General features: G+C 29.4%; 1 protein-coding gene across 3 annotated transcripts in view; it reads left to right on the forward strand.

The window, feature by feature from the left end:
* The first annotated feature begins 315 nt into the window (after positions 1-315).
* Positions 316-14,007, forward strand: part of LOC114119050 (serine/threonine-protein phosphatase 2B catalytic subunit 3-like) — a 59,102-nt gene continuing 45,410 nt past the window's right edge. For 2 of the 3 annotated variants that reach the window (XM_050200023.1, XM_050200025.1), the window contains exons 1-2: positions 316-931; positions 1,291-1,532. In XM_050200023.1, coding sequence (XP_050055980.1) covers positions 1,484-1,532 — 49 coding nt within the window. In that variant the 5' untranslated portion in view covers positions 316-931; positions 1,291-1,483. The remainder of the gene's footprint in view (positions 932-1,290; positions 1,533-14,007) is intronic. The other variant, XM_050200026.1, reaches the window with a different exon arrangement.

Raw genomic sequence — 14,007 nt, forward strand, 5'->3', positions numbered from 1 at the left:
GCGCAAGCGCGATACGCAAGCGCACATCACTGCCATAACGATTTTATAACAAACACCAAGGCGCGCTCGGCGGTGACTATCGGGTCGGCGGCGGCGGCGGCGGTCGAATTAGGGGCGGGCGTGGTGCGGAGTTGCGCCTTGGAACGGATGGATGGCGGAGGCGGTGTTTTTATCATTATATCCATTCGTTCTTCACCCTCCCCGCCGGTCAACGCTCGCCCATTTCTCTCTCGCTCCCGTGGCCGCTTATGCCGCGCGCGCACACACACACACACACACACCAAACGTCGAGTCTCGCATTCGTTTGCCCTCAACAGCGGTGCGTGTGCGTACATACTCATGCGTGACGATATATTTATATTGTAATAATAATAAAATATCGAGATACGCATAATAAAATAAATAATAATAATAATTGAGTAAATTATAATATTGGGTATTATAATATCTAAATAAAATAACGAGAGACAACGCCGCAGTGTTGTGCGCGTCCGTACACGTTTTAATAAACACCATCATCGTGTACTGCGACGAGACACACTCGACGTTGACTTTTTGATAATATTATTAATAATATTATTTTTACGCGGTACACGTCTCGTCGAACAGTACGAGTTAGATGGCCATCGTCACGGAGCGCACACTGGCCGCCGGGTCATCATCGTCATCATCATCATCCGTACGCGTACAATAGTTGACCGAAAAAAGAAATCGTCCGACGTCGCCGTCACCGCCGCCGCCGCGTCGCGCGCGCCTGCTGCCGCCGCCGCCGTCGTCGCCGCTGCTGTTGCTGCTGTGGCCGTCGCAGCAGTAGTAGTACACACGGACGAATCCATCACGGTGCCCCGCGATTATGCGGCCTGCTAGCGACCGACGATACGTGTGAACCTTAAATTGATAATAAAAAAAAAGAGGAGAGGAAATCGGCCGGGTGCGTGCAATCATTATATTTTCAGTTTTCTTTTACTAAACATTTTTTATTTTATCTTTTTACGTTGTTTTTTTATGTATACATACATACATTAACACTCTTTTCCCACCCACCCTCATCCACCTTTTGCTTTACACCCCACCCATCCATTATTTCTGTGTGATATTGTTATTATCAACAACACACACTCGTACACAATAATATACCTAATATACAGTTTATTTCGGCATAATTTTCTCTTACCTATTTCGTTTCTTCAAAATATCATTATAATATACTTAAAAAAAAATTGTTGTTGCTGTCGTGGTTTTCATCATTTTTATATTTTTTTATGTTTTTATTTTCATGGCCGTAAATAGATTAAAAAAAAAAAATTAAAAATTAAACTCGAGTTTAATGCTACACGCGGCGTGACGGTGACCCGTGAACGCGACACATCAGGCAAAAACGACGACCGGGTACGTGTGGAAGACGACGAGCGTCGAACAACCAGCACCAGCAGTAGCGGCGTAGCAACACATCGTGGCGAGCGAGGATCGCGTCAGTCCAACAATGTCGAACAACAGCCAGAAGCTGCCGACCACTGAGCGGGTTATAAAAAGTGAGTTGCTCGATGAATGCTAATACAGCAATATAATAATATTATAGCGTAATAATAGTAATATACACATACTCATAATACACAATATTGCGTTTTCGTTAACTGCATTTTTGTTGTACATTTCGTTTTCGTTTTAACGATCGTCCTTTTTTTACTACCACCCTCGTCCCGGTCGCAGTGTTATAACCCTCGCCTGGGTGTCTGTTTAAACTTTAAAAAAACGGCGGGTGGGTGCAGCCGGTCGACGCGTTTTTCGCATTATCACTAAAATATTATTATTATTATTATTGCTGTTGTTGTTATTTCACAACAATATTATTCTCCTCACTTATCATCTCTAATTGTATATATAATAATATTATATCACGAAATGATTCGATCGAAGACTTACTCTGATAACGGAACAGTGGCTACACCAGCTGCTTTTACAATAATAGTTATGTATTAAGCTTCTTTCCACCGTCATCGTCGATGTGACACCACCTCCTACTTCTCATACAGACTACGACTCCCCTCCGTGCGTCTCCCCACCAGCTCTCGCAAAATCGGGTCGACCGTTCTCACGAATGACAATAATTCGCATGCATTAAATTTTACGCCACAGCTCGTGTGATCAAAAATATAGAAATCACAAAAAAATAATAGCAGCAGACGGCTAAAATCGTATAGCCGCACGCCCGTGATGTGTGTGGAAGTAACGCGCGTTTATTCATTAACTGTATTTGCAACGAAAACAATAATTACGTCACGGCGGTCGCGTAGATCAGACATGCGTACGCATAAACGATTCTAATGAGTTTTCCTATAGATTAGAAAAATTCGCGGCGGCGGGCGAGCGCATAATATTACAATAAGTACGCCCGGGCCATCTACCGGAGTGGGGAAGGTTACCGCCGCATTTGCCCTGGAAATGTGTTATCGCGGTTTTTTCACGTCCGTCTATAGGTACAGCAATATATGTATGTAAAGGTACACCTCGTACCTTAGGTGCCGACTTTTTTATTTTTGTTTGTTGATTGATTTTAACCCTTTTGTAATATTTTGCGGTGCGGCAGAGGAGCGACGGCGGCGGTGGGATTCCATAAATCCATTTTTTGTGCATTTTCCACTGACTTCGCCGTTGCCGTAGCCTTAGATGGCTTGATGTTGCCAAATATCTCCGCTTGACCACTAATTATTATTATATTATTCAATCGGATAATATACATTATCATAATACCGTTTACCCATCTGGACAATAATAATATTAAGATAATTTACAAACGGCTATCAGTAACGATTAACCTAACCTAACAGACTTGATTAAAATTGAACGTAACACGTTTATAAGACAATAATATTATGTAGGTATACCTACATACCTATATGTAGACCATATGATAATGCGTATGCTGTAAATCAAAACGCCGTTTTGTATTCGTTTACTTATGCATTTTCTTTATAAACAGCGATTTTAATTATAAAAATTTAATTTATTTTTAATTTTTAATCGATCCTTTCACTATCTTATAGATTCTACACCTGCAGCACGTATATATTATAGTGTGTAGCGACGTGTAGCGTACATTCCATTAATTCAAAACATTTTGATGACCTTATTAATATTTTATGTTATACAACACAATTTTAAAATTAATAACTATTGTTAATTTTGTACGGATATACATATATTACACATTTTATGACTGAGTTTATTCCGTTATTCGTCGTCAATTTTCAAAACTCAATCAATTTAAAACAATATTGTAATTTAATATTTATGTATAATATAATGAGCACGTAATAGCCTAACGAATTCAGAATTGTAAATATTAACTTCATAATCACTGTTTATAAATTATAAAAATAATATCATTATAATATAGTCAATATAATGTTAGGTACATTTTTAATCGATAATTCGATATCGTTATATTCTAACCCAACTTTTGCACCGTCGTTCCCAAAGAAAGATAGGAATTGAATTTTTATACATTAATACCATTTTTAGGTATAAAATATGCTTCTATGCATTTGCATGTATAAGTATTGATTTTGATATTAATTAGGTCAGAAAAGAGTCTGAAGTAAAAATGTAAATTTCATCACACTGCGCTGACATTGCGGAATTATTAATTTGTAGTTGAACGTGTTAGTTTGTTAGGGACAGTTGTGTGCGTGTATGTGTGTGTGTATAAACATACCAAGATATTTCAATAGCCGTAAAAAAGAAACACGAAGAACAAGTGTACGTTTAGAAAGAAGGTCGTGTAAATGGGAAACAAGCGCGGGTGGGATAAATACACTCGCGCGCCACTGACGTAGCACGTAGTTTTAATAGATAATAGTCAATAGGTTTATCCTACCTATATATAATAGTATACACTTTCTTAGATGAACTGCAGAAAATGGCAATGATTTAAAAATAATAATAGTAATATTATTTATTGAACGCACTTATTTAATTTTTTATACATCTATATATTTGCAGGGTTCTCTATAATAAGGTATAGAAGTTGAATAGTTTATGTATTTAAGGCATCGTATAACCTATATTGTACATCAATTATTATAATATCGTTGTTCCAATAAAAAAAGTGCAACACAAGTCATAATTTATGACGAAATATTTTACTAAATAATATAAAAATTTAAAAACCTGACACCCACCCCACTCAAAACTGTTTTCTTCTGAACGGCATACAAGTTTAACTTGTGTGAAGAGTAATGACGGTTCAACTATAAAAAATTTTCAAAATAAAGTATGTCCCCATTATCAACTCTCAAACAGAATTCTGGTTTTCTATTATTCTGCAAGTATTCTTTCGTATTATTTAAGTTTTACAAAGTAAAAAACATATTGAATTTTTTTTATTTTATTTTGACAGTTTAAATTAATGTGTATTTTAATTTATAATAAAAACTCCCGTAAAAATTTTAATAGGTAATTATTAAAAGAAATAATCGGTTTCTAAAAGTCGAGGCGTTAAATACCCGCCCTCTTCATTCTTATACCATTACAATATACCTATTCATAATGTATCCTAGCATTTGACTAATGAACTTCATCAATTCTGAGAGGTATATATATATTATAAATCAATATTAAGTGTGTAGGTATTTCATTTATTTATACATTTATTTTATTTAAAATTGTATTTATTGCAAAAAAACATGGTTAAATAATATTTATTTATTTATAAAATATATAATTTTGTAAACTATTTATTAATTTATTATAACAATTATAGTAAAACTACAAGTTTTGACTAACGAAGTGTTCAATAAGTGCTCTATGTATAGACACGTTCAATATTTTATGTATTTATCACTATAATACTTATTGAAATTAACAATAAATCATTAATGTAGGTACTATTCGTATTACACTACTACTTTAGGTTTTAAACGCGAGCAGTTTTTTTAAATTTAAATAGTGATATAAAAAACTTTACGTATGTATTTAATTGCATTAGTTATTTTATATTTTTGCAGCAATAATATGTCTATGAAAATTTAAATTGTTTAGCAAAACGATTTTATTAAAGTTGACGATCAGTCTAGCTATAATATGAGTAGTAATAATAATAATTTATTCAAATGAATAAAACGGGCAATTGCCCAATAGTACGGGTAATTAGATTTTAATATGTTAAACGTTTAACAATATACGATATAATCTATAGATATTAGATATAATGACAGTTATAACACATTTTACGTTGGCATCACCTTAATAATTGTATTGTTTATATCTATCGTGACTATTTAAAATTACACAATAAAGTGACTTAATTTAACTTTATGGTATTTTCACACATAGTCGGTTGGTTGAATTCGTTTCACGGTACATATATATATATATATATATTAACTCCCACATGACTATTGTCTAATGTTTCTATAACATATTATGTACATTATACAATTATATAATAAATAATAATATATTATTATAAATTACCGATGAATATTGAATATTTTTCACATGTTTAGTTAATCTGATTATGTATAAATTAGCTGTGAAATAATTGAAATCTACCTTTACCTTTTAATGTGATAGCTGTGGTTTGAAAAAATTCTTCTAATACCTAATAATTACTCCAGGGCCTAGACGGTCTACACATAATTATTTAAAAAACTGTTTTATGTTTATATTTTTATCAAATCGTATCTATAATAAGCTATTATGAACTATAACTATATTTTTCCGAAAACATTGAGCCCTTGCCCTATTTCAGATTTCTAGATTCGCAACTGGACGTACTTATTTTGAATTTTAGTTTAGCTAAATGTTTATGTATTTGTCTATTTTCATCTTATCGTCTGCCAGATATTGGCAATGGGGTTTAGAGAAACGATTTTTGTAACAAGATAATTTTGATAATATTTATTTAAATTGTATTACCTTTACTATTTTATTAATTTCTATTATAAAAAATACGGAAATAAATCCTTTCTTTTGTACTTGCGAAGAGTTAAAAATAAATATTTATTTTTAAATGTATAACATTTATTTTTATTTATTTTATTGTATATTATTATTTTTTAATTATTTCTAAAAACTTGACACAAATATATCTAAATAATTGCGTATTCAGTCCTTCGTTTAATAAGTGTTTAAGTAATTTGTTAATTATATTTAAATTATTTTTATAAGCTGTCTCTCGAATATACATTTTCTAAAAAAAAAAACGAGATCTTTGGCGTAACCGTGATGATGACTTGTTCCATCGCATGTTCATGTCTTAACTTCGTCACTATAATAACTAATAATTTAAATATATTTATATGCGTTTACATTTGTGTATTCGTTCTAGGCGTACACGAAGTGAATACTTCGCGGTCTTTGAATTGAAGTCAACCATAGATTATTAAGATTAGTTAAACGAATTTAAAGTTTCAAATTGAAGCAATTAAGTAAACATTGGATTACTTTATTAGTTGTACAGGTTAAAAAGGGGGTTCCCAGGTCACTTACTTGGCTACAAAAACAATAAAATACCCATAGAAGTTTTCAACATACGGCACAACTCAAGTACTACACAGTACGTGTCATGGACTTTTTTTTTAACCCATCACAAAATCAATACATCCAGTTGTATTCTGCCACCGTGTATCCGAGCATAGTGTTTCTGAAAATAATACATTTTATTAGTAAAATTAACTATTGACTAATTATTATTGATTGATAGCTTATTGATCTTTAATCTTTATAAATACAACACATTACTTTGAAATTCTCATTTAAATCGATATGAAATCTATATTATTTTTAATTTTATCACAACTAATTGTATCGAATTTATATGGAAATACAATTTAATAACACTTGAATAAAAAGAATAACGATATTTATTTTTATCTCGTAAATAATTACGAAAAATTGGCTTATCATTACAAATATTTAAATTCGTTTATTATAGTTTATATTATATTAAGCAGTCTAAAAATTTAAACTTACTTAATTATGATAATAAATAAATATAGTTTTATTAATATATTTTAAATAATACCATATAAAATATACAACCATAATTAATTTTATTACCATCAAACCATAATGAAGTCCACTAAATAATTTTGTTTAATTAAATAAATTCCATAATTTTAGTATTTCTTAAAATTTGAACGGAATGTAGTTAAAGCGCGGATCCAATGATGAAATGAAGGGAGCGCATACCCCCCCCCCCTCAAAAAATCCCTAAAGATAGGTTTGTGTTATATATATATAATATAATGGGTTTTTGATTATTTTCGTAGTTCCTTACATTTAACCTAACTGAAATACTTTAAAATTACGAAAAATAAAATAATATAATTTTATACTTATTGTTTAGTATGTTACTAGTGGAGGCCAAGAGCCAACGTACTTTTTGTTGCTTTTATGTACTATGTTACAATTCAAGTTGCTTAGTCGTAAGTATAAGGATAATTTTGCTTCCCCTCCGTAAAACATTTCTAGATCCGCCCCTGATCTATTTTCATTGTAAGACGCATAGTATAGTATATGTATAATATTATCGTTAAATGTTCAATCACAGTAAATGAATATTACCTGATTCAAGAGCTCAAAATGAAAATCTAATAGGTACCAATAATATTATATTCATGTTTCTTCTTCTTTATTCGCACCTCGTTTCTATTTACATCATTATAATATGTATATATTATATATGGTCGCAAATATGGACGAATACGCTAACTATCGTATACTCCTATATACTTGTATAATGTATATTATATATATATAACAAAAAGCATGTATAGGTACGCGTTTTCCTAATGCAAACAGTGTATTTCCTTGTTAACAGCGGTGGTGTATATAAACTTGCATGTCTCTGTCGGCCAATATAACTGCTGCTAATGCGCGGCGCCGCCGTTCGCAAAGTGTACATAAAGGGGAGTGTGTCGAAATAGGTCACTGTTTCAGTGTAAAAAAAATGATAATGAAAAAAAACAAAATATATAATATTAATATAAATGTCGAATAACAAACCAATTATCTTTGCCCATTAAAAGTGTATTAAAGTATATCACACACACACACACACACACACACACACACACGACACACACACTATTCGGTCACCCCTTCGACTTCTCCTGCAGTAACATTATTCTGTATAGTATGTAATACTTATATTATTATAGCAATCGGTCTGACGACAGCACGATAAAGTATGTATATAATATTATATGATTATTTATCTTCAATTCGTCGTCGTAATATTTCGCATTCCGCATTGCGGTACACGAGTACGAAATCGCATACAACATAATAGTATCATATATTGTATGGCTTTTATATATATTTGTTTTGTTTTTATCGTTATTATACTGTTATTATTACGCTTTAGATCGGTTAGGTTTACTCGCTGGGTACCTATATATCCTTTAACACGTATCGCGAGGTCTACCTACTATTATCAATATTACCATATTATATAATTTTCTCTCTAATACTCATATAGTGTGCGTCGTATACTCCACGCTACACTGCAGTATAGGTATTATATAAGAAATTATATTATCGATATAATCGATATAATTTATAGTACATTATACATATATCATCCTAAATTATTACTAGTTTTCAAAATTAATTGGTATTTTTGATGCAAATGTTTGATGCACTTTTATGCTTCCTCTTTAAATCATATTTTGATACGTTATAAAAAGGTGTTTGTAATAATTTCAAATGTCTGTTTGCTATCCAAGCAGTTGGTTATGATATTTTCATTAAAAAAGTTGTATATAAATTTACTAGTTTTTCTAAAATATAGAAATTATGTTGTTAAGTTGAATGTATGTCTAGAGTATAAGCTTAATGGACTATGAGTATAAATGTATAATTGAAATCTTGTTGGTGGAGATTATTGCTAAACGCTAATATTTAGATTCATTAATATATCTGTTGATCGTTAATAAATTATCGTTTCAATATAAGAAGGCATTTCAAATTTAACTCAATTATTCACGACTTAATTTTTCATTATTTTTTTCAACAAATTCTATATTTTGTTGAAAAAAGTAATCCTAACTATACGCTATATTTTTTCTGATAATTATATGTAATTAGACTCATAAGCATTCGCGTATTTTAATTGATTGTTAATAGACATTACGTCTTTTGATATATAATTAATAATTTTGCTCAATATTTTACTGACCGGTGGTTATTATATAAATATATATATATTTTTACACATTAATTAAACACACAGTAACAATGGCTGTTGGGTCATTATATTTTATTAAAGTAAATTATTGTGTTATAATTTATAAATAATATTATAATTATTTTTTCCCTCAAGTCACTCAAGCCATTGCACTTAATTTAATAGAAAACATCCATTATGCTTATTGTTATTTTTTATATATAGATTGTATAAGTTCTAGATTTAAAAAAAAAATACAATTAATTTGCTTATTTAAAAATATTTATTTTAATAAGTGTTTTAATATTCAAAGTATTTGTTTTTTTTAAATCAAGTACCTATTACCTATATATTTTTAACAATGACACACTTATGTTACTGTTTTACATTATACCTAATATAACCGAGTTTATGACTAAAATGTGTTAAAATATATAATCTGTTGCAATTAGTAATAATTACATATGTATTACTTTCATGGCTTAAATTTTTTTAGGTTTATTTAGATTTTGAACTTTAACAATAGATCTTATATATTATGTTGCTATTAACTGTTTTCTAATTTATTAAATCAATGTTGAAATTAATTGTACATTTTTCAATAAAATAAAATTTAATTAAAAAAATAATTAAATAAGTTAAATTTGAAAAATATAAACATAGGTACAATTAATTTAATTTTTATGTTTCATTGCAAATTTGTATTTACGTTGGTATTAATTTCAATATGAGGTAGTATATTTTAATAAAGATGTAATTTATTCATTTTCAAAACTGTTATTTAAGTGTAAAAATTTGGTTTGTATTTTGTCATAAAAATTAAAAAGTAATTAGGCTATTTTCAATTTTTTTTTTTAAGCGCCGGTAATATGATTCACATATCATCATAGGCATGACATGTCTATATATATTTGTAAGGTTTTACTAAATTTGAATAGTTCTGGCAATAATTTAAATAAAATAAATTAGTCTGGAAATTTTGGCTAACTTGGAAAATCTCGGATAACAGCAGGTGTCAAAAACAATAACACAGTTAGTGCCTTGTATCCGTTCACACATATTTTACTTATGATCATAGCTAATTTAAACAGTAAAACCTAAAAAAAAATAAAAAAAAACATTAAAGTTTTGAAAATATATTATACTTACCTATTATGTTTATTGGGCTGACAAAAAATATATTACTATTGTCATTCATTTTAATTATTTTCAACTACCGAAAGTTTAAAATATGGTTAGATTTAGGTAATTGTATTTTAGTTTTAACTTTTAACACATAGTAATGAGTAAAATAAGCATAATTTATTTAAATTATAAATTTGTTCAACTAAATTTCAGCCAAGAATTTGGTTCATTTGCAGAAATACCTCTACTCTTACGAATTTTTTTGAATTTTTTTGTTAGTTACATACCAAATCTATATTTAACACAGTGACCTTAGTAAAATAATATATATATTTTCTGAGGTTCATTGTGAATAAATTTGAATTTCTTGTGAACTTTAATAGCATTATATTATGCTATAATTTCTAATACATTATATTTATTTATTATGCTTAGGCATTCGTTTTAAATAGCAATGTATACATTTATATGTATTATAGTATGTATAAATGTATAATGATAAATATGTAAACTAAAAATATTAAGTACTATAAACCATATACAGAGTGATTTTTTTTAATATAAGATACTCATAATTTCTTAATCTATTATTACCTATTACATATAATTTAATGAGTGTCTTAAGTTAAAAGAATCTCCCTACATAGGTAGTTATAAAACAAACATTATTCAATGTATATTTTATAAGCAGGAATTAAATTGATGACATTTTTTAAGCATTTTTTAAAATCATTTTCATCTTGGTATTATTCTAAATCATTGTAAATAGGTATATTAATTTATCTACTAGATAGATATAGGTAAATAAATGTATGTGAACAATGTGACTATCCTCATAATAATATATATTCATTTTGCAGAAATATATTACCTTAAAAAAATTTAAAACTCTAGGTATTATTAGGTTATTTGAGAATTCTTTTATTATATTATCTTTATTATTTAATAATAATTTAAAATAAGTCCTTTATAACTTAAACAACCTAAGTTTATTTTTTTTATATATTTAAAATCCAAGTGATAAATTATACTTTATAGTTTTTTTTTTATCAGTTAATTTTTAATACTTAAGTATATATGTATCAATTATTAATTAGTATAGATTTCTATTTTGTATGAGTGTTATATACAATATGAATACGTTTTTGTCATCGAGACTTATGGTATTTGATGCGGAAGAAAGGAGACGTATATTTTTGTTGAAGTTTTGTCAATGCAATGGTTGTGTTGTAATTTTTTTGATTATGACTGAACACTCACAATGAAATATAAATTATAAGTGTTTTGTTTAGTTGAGCAACCTTTGTAATTGGCCGTATGTTGAGAGTGCGCATCTGGCTGGAGTATTGTAGGTGCAACGTAATGTTTGTTACAATTCGTTAATCATATATATGAGTACTTACGATTCATGCATTAGTATTTTACAAGATGTTGTTTCCTTATTGTCTTGAGTTGCGGGATGTGACATAAAATGTGTTATGTAGGTATTATCGATTATTTCAAACACGCTTGGCATACGTTTATTATCATAATACGTAAGAAGTGGAAAGGATAGGTTGTGATGTGTTATGATTAAAATGTATTTTAAGTTCGAAAGAGACGTGAACTCTATTGTTTTCCATACTCGTGTACCGTGTACGTTATGCGCATTACATGTAATGTTGTGTGTACTAATCAAATTCTTCCCGTAATTTCCGTGGATAAAAAAAATCTAATATTCGTTTACTGTATTCAGTGTATACAGCACCATCTTTATACCTGTTTAACTGCATGCATAATATTATGCTTGCGCGTGTATGGCTGGTACCCAACAGCACCAACTAAACAAATAACTCATTGCTATTTGAACAGGTTAGTGCACTCCTTTTCGGTTATGTTTACACATGAACGATAAAATCGATATGAGCAAACAACAATTCAAACTTCATCAATGGCTCCTATAGCAAAACGAGGTTTGGGGATCAATCCAAGTGTTGATACAATATATACAGTTTGAGGGCGTTATTCTATGTTTGATATTTGTAATATTGTCTTCGACTGTTGAAATTATTGTATTATATAATATTATATTCAGACCCAAAATATGTTGTTATTTCTATAAACGCGCGCGTATGCATTCAATAATATCAAATAATGTACACATTTTCTTTCACTTCTATGTATATATAATATGTATGATGTATATTTATGTAGTGTATATACATATATTTGCTATTATATTATGAAAAAAAAAATGGGACAACAAGGTGGTCTACCCCATATTAATATAAATAATATCGCCATTTCTAAATAATAATATTATTATATTGTTATTATTAACACCGTCGTCTGCGGTTATAGCTGCCAGCATTTTTATTTCAATGTTTTAATTCATTTTATTTTTTACTTTTTCAACTGGAGCAATGTGACTACTTGGGTGGGTTTAGCTTGACGAAACCTAAACAAATCTCAGTCTCAAAGCCAAAACCGTCAGATCGCAGCTAGGAGGAGAAAAAACATCCCGTTAAAAAAATACGCGTATAAAACGTTTTACTCGCGCAGCTTTAGCGTATCGACGGACCTAAACACATCAAACACACACATACATACTTGTATATATAGGTCGTTGTAGTGTATACGAGTGGTACGCCCTGTAAAAATATCGTCCGGCCACTTAGGGTCATTATAATAGAGCAATAGAGCATAATATGATGTACGAGTCGAATATGAATCGAAATGTCTTCCTGTCCACTACTCATACCGTGCATATCATTACAATATTCTTCTTTCTATAGTACTATATATACCTAAATTGAATATATGAACCGATCGTCACATATTACACTAGGTGATAATGCTAATATTAGACCGAACAGTGGTATAAACGTTATTATTTAATCGGACGGGGGAGATGGATGAAAAAAATTCTAGACAATTAGTTTTTTTGAGGTACGACAAATATCTAAGAAACTCAGATTTCAGCAATGCTAATATATAATATTCATGTTTATTGTGGTTTTTTTAAAGTTTAATGAGTAAAATATCAAATTATTGATTAATTGTGCATTTTTGAAGGTATTATGGTAGGGTATCGAACCTTCGCGCTACTCTTTATTTACTCTCGGCCGTCGGATGTATTAACGAAGTGTATAAACTGTTAATGTGATGTGATGATGTTTTTCTCTCTTAATCCCAAATAATATAACTAAAATTATAATAGTCTTGTAATTTTCCAAAAATCTAATAAACGCGAATGTTCGGTGATAAATCAAACAAATAAAATCAAAATTCACAAGCATTTATAATAAACAATATACATGCATATATTTTTCGCACGGTGCGTATATTATTGTTGTCAATATTCACGTCCCTCATTATTTGTTTTTATCAACCAAACTTTGTCAAATAAATTCTATAATAACTTCTCGATATAAATTAAGTTAAATATTTATCAGGCTATTATTTTTTTATTGTTAAATTATGGTAATTTTCTTATAAACATCAAACTAGTAACTCGTGGCAATAATTAATATAATAATGCGTTTAGTATAATTATAATTTTTATAAAGTGTTTATTACAAGTTGCTGATTAAATGTTCGACCAATAAGCGCTATTTTATATTTTAAACAAAATTATCAATTTGAAAAATACTTATATTATACTGCTATAATATTATATATATTATACAATTGTTGAATCGTATACATATAAATAATACATATGCAATTTA

This window comes from Aphis gossypii, chromosome 2, assembly GCF_020184175.1.
Source record: "Aphis gossypii isolate Hap1 chromosome 2, ASM2018417v2, whole genome shotgun sequence".
Lineage (NCBI taxonomy): Eukaryota > Metazoa > Arthropoda > Insecta > Hemiptera > Aphididae > Aphis > Aphis gossypii.